The sequence below is a fragment of the Orycteropus afer genome, unplaced genomic scaffold (assembly GCF_000298275.1).
Source record: "Orycteropus afer afer isolate SDZICR_OR568_19922 unplaced genomic scaffold, OryAfe1.0 scaffold00191, whole genome shotgun sequence".
Lineage (NCBI taxonomy): Eukaryota > Metazoa > Chordata > Mammalia > Tubulidentata > Orycteropodidae > Orycteropus > Orycteropus afer.
The window spans coordinates 4,669,566-4,678,894 of NW_006921778.1; the positions used below are offsets into that span (position 1 = coordinate 4,669,566).

Sequence of the window (9,329 nt, forward strand, 5' to 3'; positions counted from 1 at the left end):
AAGATAAACTAATAAGGCATTATCCATAAAAGCTTTAGGGGCATATGGTTTCATGGTCCTTAAAAATATGCTTGAATTTCTTACCATTATGAGTGGAATGTCTTTTTGCTGTACCATATGACTATAATCATCTCTTTGTAAACACTTTGAACATAATAATGATGAAAAGTAAAATGTTGCAAATATCATGAAACACATCTTGTGGGAGTACCTGGTATTAGGTGAGCAGTAGTCCAAAGGAATTACTGCCTTGTGAAGAAACCCAGAGGATGTAGGTTGCTAGGTTTTTAAAGAAAAAACAATTAGTTATTATTTAACTTCAAATGTGTGTCACTGGTGTCTGAAAATGTCTTTATGTTTAAATATGATGCTGTGTTTACTTGCAATTTCAAATTTAACTCATCAGTATTAGTTATCCATTACATGCCATAGAAGACACTATTATTTTCATAAAGCAGTCACATGCATTGAAGGTAGGATTACCAATTGATATACATGTACTTTTTGCACCTCAAAAACAGAATCACTATAGTGAATATCATGCTTCCTTATCTTTCTTGCTGAAGGACAAAATGCATAAAATGCCAGGGTTTGGCTCCTAGATCTGAAGGAAACCAACTTAATACTCTGGCAGGTTCACATCATACTGCTGAACTCCAAGTCCCAGGTCAGCATCTTCTGGTCCTTCTTTGGGGATTGCTGCTTCCTCCACAGTCTTCAGCTTTTCCTCAATTAGGACCTCTTCAGTTTCTGGCTCAGCCACCTTTATCCCATCATCCTGTTCTTCTGGCACCATCTTGGTGGCCTCGGCAGCATTTGTATCTACATCTTTAACTTTCTCTAAGGCCTGCTTCTTCATGAGCTCTGCCTTTGCCCCCTCAAATGCCATTTGGGTCTCATCTCCTAGAGCTTTTTCTCCATCTGGAATAGCTTTGATGTCCTGGTTGCCATCTTGGACTGGAGACGGGTCTTGGCTGGCCTTGTGGCTCTCCTGGATACTGCCATGACTGCTGGCACTTCCCAAACGGGAAGAGGCCACCACCGCCTTCACTGCTGCCTGATGGGAAAGAGGAAAGTGTCATGGGTTGTCTCCACTTAAGATCCTCAAATCAGAGCTCAAGCCCAATTTTGTTTTAGGGAGTTTGTTTTACAGGTCAGTGCTCAATTTTTCAAAATGTATTACTTATTTATTCAAGCTTGTTTGTAGAATTAAAACCTTCTTGGTGAATGAAAGGAGTGCTCTCAAAAAACTAGAAATAGAACTATCCTATGATTCTGCATTCTCACTTGTAGGTATATACCCTGTTGTTGTTATGTGCCATCAAGTCGGCCCCAACTCATAGTGACCCATTATATACATGTATCACACAAAAGTGGCTTATCCATTCATCCATTGATTGGCACTTCTGTTCACTGCTGCTTTATTCACAATATTAAATAAATGGAAACAACCGAAGTGCCAATCAATGGATGAATGGATAAGCCACTTTTGTGGGATACATGCATTTAATGGAATACTATGCGACATGAAGAACAATGTATGAGTCTGTAAAACATATAGCATGGATGGGTCTTGAGGGAATAATGCTAAGAGAAATAAGTCAAACATATAATGACAAATATTGAATGACTTCTCTTTTATAAGATGACAAGAATAGATACATATAGAAAGAGATGATGGTTCATTGATGGTTATTAGGGAGAGCAGAAGGAAAGGGAAAGTCTCCTTTAGATAGTAGAGATTTGTTATATTATTATTATTTGCTGATGGGAAAAGTGGCACTTCATGTGGATACAGCACAGCCAAAGTACATGTAAGTCTTTGAGTACATATAGATGGTATAGGCAAATTAGTATATGGTATATCTATATACACACTATAGCTGTGTATATAGATAAAATTATCTATAAAAAAAACCCAAACCCATTGCCACTGAGTTGATTCTGACTCATAGTGATCCTGCAGGACAGAGTAGAATTGTTCCATAGGTTTTCCAATTTTTATAGAAGCAGACAGTCACAGCTTTCTCCCAAGGTATGACTGGTGGGTTCAAACTGCTGAACTTTTGGTTAGCAGCAGAGTGCTTTAACCTCTGCACAACTAGAGCTCCTAGAAGTATCTATAAACTCACTGTCATCAAAGCAATTCTGACTCATAGTGACCCCCATTGGATTTCCAAGGCTTTAAATTTTTACAGAAGCAGGCTGCTTCAGCTTTCTTCTGCAGAGTGGCTGGTGGGTTCGAACCACTGACCTTTTGGTTAGCAGCCAAATGCCTTACCCACTACACCACCAGAGCTCCTTAGAAGTATCTATATTGTTGTTATGTGCTGTTGAGTCAGACCCAACTCATAGTGACCCCTCCTTGGGTTTCCGAGGCAGTATCACTATGGAAGTAGATTGTCCAACCTTCCTTCCGAAGACTGGCTGGTGGGTTTGAACCGCCATCCTTCTGGTTAGCAGTCAAGTGCCTTAGGCACTAGGCTACCAGAGTTGCTAGAAGTATCTATGTTGTTGTTGTTGTTATATGCCGTCGAGTCGGCCCCGACTCATAGCGACCCCTCCTTGGGTTTCCGAGGCAGTATCACTACGGAAGTAGGATTGCCCAACCTTCCTTCCGAGGAGTGGCTGGTGGGTTTGAACCGCCAGCCTTCTGGTTAGCAGTCAAGTGCCTTAGGCACTATGCTACCAGAGCTCCTTGTTGTTGTTGTTGTTTGCCGTCGAGTCGGCCCCGACTCATAGCGACCCCTCCTTGGGTTTCCGAGGCAGTATCACTACGGAAGTAGGATTGCCCAACCTTCCTTCCGAGGAGTGGCTGGTGGATTTGAACTGCCAGCCTTCTGGTTAGCAGTCAAGTGCCGTAGCCACTATGCTACCAAAGCTCCCCCAGAGCTCCTTAGCTACATATAAATACAAATATATGGGTACACCACTACTCATCTGTTAGTTTGTCATACTGGGGTGGCTTGCATGTTGCTGTGATGCTGGAAGCTATGCCACAGGTATTTTAAATACCAGCAGGGTCACCCCACAGTGGACAGGTTTCAGTGAAGATTCCAGACTAATATAGACCAGGAAGAAGAATGTGGCAGTCTACATCTGAAAAAAATTGGCCCCTGAAAACCTTAAGAATGGCAGGGAACCATTGTCTGATATTAAGCCAGAAGATGAGCCTCTCAGGTTCTTAAAAGACAACTGGGGAAGAGATGCCTCCTCAAAGGAGAGTCAGCCTTAATAACGTGCATAGAATAAATCTTTCCAGACCTTCTTTTGCCTATGTGGAATGACTCAAAATGAGAAGAAACAGCTGCAAACATCCATTAATTATTGGAATGTGGAATACACAAAGTATGAATCCAGGAAAATGAATAGATGAAATGGAACAGACACAGATTGATAGCCATTAGTGAGATGTAAGGGACTGTTATTGGCCATTTTGAATCAGAAAATCACATGGTTTACTATTCTAGGAATGACAAATTTAAGAGGAGCAGTGTCACACTCATCATCCAATAACCAAACAAACAGACAAATAAAGATCTGTCTTGAAGTACAATGCTGTCAGTGATAGGATAATATCCATTCAACTACAAGGAAGGCCAATTTATATTGTTGTTAGTTAGGTGCCCTTGAGTCAGTTCAGACTCATAAAGACCCTATGTATAACAGAATGAAACAGCTTCACAATGGAGGAAGACTCATGAACTTGAAATATGCAAATGACACAACTTTGCTTGCTGAAAGTAAAGAAGACTTGATGCACTTCCTGATTGTTCTGGTTACCTAGTACTGCTCTGACAAGAAATATACCACAAATGGGATGGCCTTAACAAACAGGAGTTTTTCTTACAATTTGGAGGCTTTAAGTCCAAGTTCAAAGTGCCAGGCTCTAGGGGCTGGGTGAAAGCCCCTCAACCTTGGGGTCCAGTTCTGCCTCCTGCTCCCGAGTCCTCATGATGAGACTGGCAATCAACTCCATGGTGGAATCTACTGTGAGAAGCTGAGTAGCTGCCTTTGGGTATGTGGTCTGCTTCCTGTATATAAGCAGGAGCTTTGGAAATGGTCTCTAGCTTATAGCATGCTTGGACCCTGCATGTAGCCGTGTAGTTGTTCAGTAGCCTGCCATGCTCTGCTGACCTGGGGACTTACAATGGCCTTGAATTAATGGCCTGCTGTGTGGTTTGGTAACATTGGGAATGTGCCTTTATACTTGTCAACCTTGGGGCTTCTCAGCCTCAGCAGCCAGCAACTGTCTGAGTAAAGAAACGCCTCTAGCTCCAGTGGGCTGGGAGCAAGAGGCGGAGCTGGACCCCAAGGTTAAGGGGCTTTCACCCAGCCCCTAGAGCCTGGCACTTTGAACTTGGACTTAAAGCCTCCAAATTGTAAGAATTAACTCCTGTTTGTTAAGGCTGTACCATTTGTGGTATAAATAAAACCAAACCAAACCCACTGCCCAACTCATAGTGACCCCTCCTTGGGTTTCCGAGGTGGTACTACTATAGAAGTAGATTGCCCAACCTTCCTTCTGAGGAGTAGCTGGTGGTTTGATCTTCCAGCCTTCTGGTTAGCAAATGCCTTAGGCACTGAAACAAAAATCCTTATAACTGGATCAATAAGCAACATCATGATAAATGGGGAAAAGATTGAAGTTGTCAGGGATTTCATTTTACTTGGTTCCAATATCAACACCCATGAAAGCAGCAGTCAAGAAATCAGGCATGGTATTGCACTGGGCAAATCTGCAAAAGACCTCTTAAAAGTGTTTAAGAGCAAAGATGTCACTTTGAAGAATATGGTACACCTGACCCAAGCCATGGTATTTTCAATATCCTTATATGCATATGAAAGCCGGACAATGAATAAGGAAGACTCAAGAAGAACCGATGCCTTGGAATAATGGTGTTGATGAAGAAAGTTGAATACCATGGACTGCCAGAAGAATGAACAAATCGGTCTTGGAAGAAGTACAGTCAAACTGCTCCTTAGACTCGAGAATGGCCAGCTATCATATGTAGTACTTCAGTCATGTTATCAGTAGGGACCAGTCCCTGGAGAAGGATATCATGCTTGGTAATGTAGAGGGCCAGTAAAAAGGAGGAAGATGCACAACAAGATGGACTGACAGAGCAGCTGCAACAATGGGTTCAAGTATAGCAATGATTGGGAGGACGGCACAGGACCAATGTACAACAGTGTTGTGTTCTGTTGTACCTAGGGCAACTATGAGTCGAAACTGACTCAACAGCACTTAACAACAACAACATGTGGGTTCAGGCACACAACTCATTGAAGACACAAGTACGATACTCTACAGACATAACCAAATTCCAAAATTGGTTTTGGAACCTTGTTTTTTTGTCCTATGTTTAGGACCATGGACTCATGGGACAACTCAGTCTATTGGTATAACACAGTTCACAAAAATCATAAAATGCATCTTATTGAAGTGAGTAGAGTCTGAGTCTTAAAAGCTTTCAAGCAGCCATCTAAGACACAAATACAGGTCTCTACTTGTTGTGATCAAAACAGTAGGAAGGTAAGCAAAAGTTCAGAGAAGAAAAAAGTCTACATGGGCCATAATCTCATCTGCCCTGACAGCAGAACTATATGGTGCATGGTTACTACCGTTGATGATTTGGACTGTGGTCACAGTAGATGGTCCCAGAGATAATAAGAGAAAAATGTGGAGTACAACTCAAATTCTTCTCTTAAAAAAAAAAACCCAACAACCCTGACAAATCAGACAATGAATAGGGGACTCCTTGAGTCTATCACCTTTAGGCACTCTTTTAGCCTAGAACCAAACCTACACCCTGAGATCACTTTTTAGCAAAATAGCAGAGTGCACACAAAACAAAGGACATTGCCTATAAGATTGGTGTCCTACTTAAAAACCATCAGTATGAAAACAAAAGGTGAAAAATTACTCAAAAGCAAAGAGGAGAAGATAAGGGGGCAGGAAAATTGTTGTTGTTTTTATATGCTATGCAGTCGGATCCGACTCATAGCTACTCTTCCTTGGGTTTCCAGGGTGGTATCACTATAGAAATAGATTGTCCAACCTTCCTTCTGAGGAGTGGCTGCTGGGTTTGAACCACCAGCCTTCTGGTTAACAGTCAAGGGCCTTAGGCACTATGCTACCAGACCTCTTTATAATAGGACAATAATGTGGAGTATAACTCAATATCTTCTTAAAAAAAAAAAAAAAAACCCAAAAAACCTGATAAACCAGGCAATGGAGAACAGGGGATTCCTTGCAACTAGCACCCTTAGACACTCTTTAAGCCTAGAACCAAACCTATACCCTGAGATCACTTTTTAGCAAAATAGCTGAGTGGCTCACAAAACAAAGGACATTACCTGCAAGATTGGTGTTGTACTTAAAAACCATCAGTATGAAAACAAAAGGTGAAAAATTACCAAAAATTACTCAAAAGCAAAAAGGAGAAGATAAGGGGGCAGGAAAATTGTTGTTGTTGTTGTTATGTGCCGTTGAGTCAAACCTGACTCATAGCGACCCCTCCTTGGGTTTCCGAGGCAGTATCACTACGGAAGTAGGATTGCCCAACCTTCCTTCCGAGGAGTGGCTGGTGGGTTTGAACCGCCAGCCGTCTGGTTAGCAGGCAAGTGTCTTAGCCACTATGCTACCAGAGCAGGAAAATTAGAGTACTGGAAATGGAACAAACAGAGGACAAGGAGAATGTTGATACACTGTGATAAATGTAACTAATGTCACTGAAATTAGTGTGGAAATTGTCATATGGGAACCTAACTTACTGTGTAAATTTTCACCAAACACTCAATAAAAGCTTATTTAAAAAAGAAAGCCCTGGGATTAAACACAGTGGTTAAATGCTTGGCTGCTAACTGAAAGGTCAGCAGTTTGAATTCACCAGCCACTTTGTGGGAGAAAGACATGGCAGTCTTCATAAAGATTTACAACCTTGGAAACCCTGTTGGGCAGTATACTCTGTCCTCTAGGGTTGTAATGTGTCAGGATTGACTCAATGGCATGGGAATGGGTTTTGGAGAATGAAAAGTAAACCTTTTTTTTTTTTTAAGCCCAAATTCGTATATTTAATCATCTGAACAACTAAAGGCCTGAGTAAATGTGTTTTCCTGTGGACTACCATAATTTTACTTAAAAAGTTTCCATTTTTTAATTTTCATTGAAAATAAAAGTTCTCAACAATTTTAGACTGTGTATCTCAGATTATTAAATTTCATGAAACACTAGTTCCACGGGTGGTAATAGGTAATCGGAATATATACGATTACCATGGTCAAAGTCTTTTGAGAAATCCTGGGTTAAATCAAGTTTATTTAACCCAAGATAGGTCAAATTAATTTGACCACAGAATCTTCTGGGTTTATTTAGTCTGTATCAGCCTATTAGCAATGGTTGAATAGAATAACTCTATTTTGACCCATAGCCATTCTCTGAGATTTTAAGCTTATGTACCAAAACCTATTGCCATCTAGTTGATTCCAAATCATAGCTATTCCAAATCATGGCAATCCTATAGGACTCTATGGTAGAATTGCCCCATAGAGTTTTCAAGGCTGTAAATCTTTATGGAAGCAGATTGCCTCATCTTTCTCTTGTGGAATGGCTGGTAGGTTCCAACCACTGACCTTCTGGTTAGCAGCTGAACATTTTAACCACTGTGCCACCAAAGCAACCCATCCTAAACACTATTATGTAATAGACAAGTGCCATATATATTCTATAAAAACATATTTTGGTGAGTAATGTTCTATATAAATTAAATCATTTTTTTAACCAAGTATACTAATTATTTACCTCTGTTACAAAATATATTGCTGAGGACTTATTATACAAATAACACACATCATATGTTTTTGTCAATTGTGCCCTCCCCCAAGGTATTTTTGTAAGCACATTACACTATTTTTTTTTTTTTTTCACATATTCCCATAAAGAAATTAGCACAGTGAAGAGCCTTCTGAAAATACCTTGGGGGGAAGGTACAATTGGCAAAAAAATATAATGTACATTATACTGGGTGAAAATATGGTAGTTTAAAAAAATGTTTCCTAATTTTCACATATTTGGAAAGAGGACAACTTTCTGGATAAAGATCAGTTTCCTAAACAATGCTGCTCAAGTAGTTCAGCCTTAATTAGATAAGAAGCAGCAATAATCTGTTGGTCATGAGTCAATCTCAATACACAGCACATTTCCCTTTGCTAACAATGAATTTCTTATGAAAGGATAAGAAAGCTGTAAGTGGCTTTATGCCAAGCATTGACAACTTTCAAAGTAGTATATGCCCTGATGTTATAGGAGTTGAATAACAATATTAGATGGTTATTCAAGGTAGGGATATTATTGATAGTTCAAGATAAGAGAGAAAGCGCTTTCTCGCTTTTTAAAAACACAAAACAAAACCTATGTCATCTTACCTTAAGCTTGCGCCGGGCATTGAATTCTTGGAGCTTCTTTTGTGCGGTATCCATGTGTACAAAATTGGCTGCTTTTCCCGTGACCCACGGGTGCTGGAGAGCTTGAAAGGTACTCAGCCGTTTCTTAGGATCTAAAACAATTAATTTTCTGACCTGAAATAACAAAGAACCATAAACTTCTTAGGAAGATTTGTATTGATTTTTATGGTCACTTGGGCTTGCCTCAGCTGCGTTTTGCTCTACTTCCCTAGCAGTACCACAGAACATAAATTTGGAAAAGAAAGAAAAGAAAAGTTTTTAAGTCCTCAGCAGCCACTGTGGACTGGGGATGGCTTCTGGTATCAGTTGAGGGAGTCCGGGAAGCCAGTAGTGTGCACTCCCTGAGACCCAAAACTGGCAGATGACTTCCCAGCAGAGTCAAAGAAATCAGTCCTGCTTGCCTGTGGACTAGAAGTTATTTGAAGGTAGACCCAGCATCTGAATAATTCTAGGCTGTGCATCATAATCATCTAGAATTCAGAACTTAAAATATGTCTCAATGGTGATAGAATCATTGATGCAGCCATCATTTTTCGTGGGGATTAAATAGCAACAAAAGTATAGTATCCAGCCCTTATGCAATACTGTCCCATGACTCTTGATTTGACACAACATAGGGTTTTTTGGACATGCTTGAGTCTTGGTTATGCCTCTTCCTACATTTATGACTCTACATCAAGACATATATGAATTGAGTGCCTGTGATACACCCCCAGGCTCTTACATTACTTCTATTTCAGTTTCTTTATAAATGAGTCCTTATATGTAAATAATTTTTTTAAAAAATACCTCATTTAATCCTTTTAATAACCTTTGCAAACCAAAACTCACTGTTGTTGGGTCGATCCCAACTCATAGCGACC

The 9,329-nt window shown here is 40.3% G+C and overlaps 1 protein-coding gene across 1 annotated transcript in view; it reads right to left on the reverse strand.

The window, feature by feature from the left end:
- Positions 1 to 619: 619 nt before the first annotated feature.
- CAMK4 (calcium/calmodulin dependent protein kinase IV) overlaps positions 620 to 9,329 on the reverse strand; it is a 453,274-nt gene continuing 444,564 nt past the window's right edge. Inside the window, exons 10-11 of the mRNA XM_007947593.2 lie at positions 8,428 to 8,580; positions 620 to 1,057 (exon numbers count right to left, since the gene is read on the reverse strand). Of these exons, the coding sequence (XP_007945784.1) occupies positions 620 to 1,057; positions 8,428 to 8,580 (591 nt within the window). The remainder of the gene's footprint in view (positions 1,058 to 8,427; positions 8,581 to 9,329) is intronic.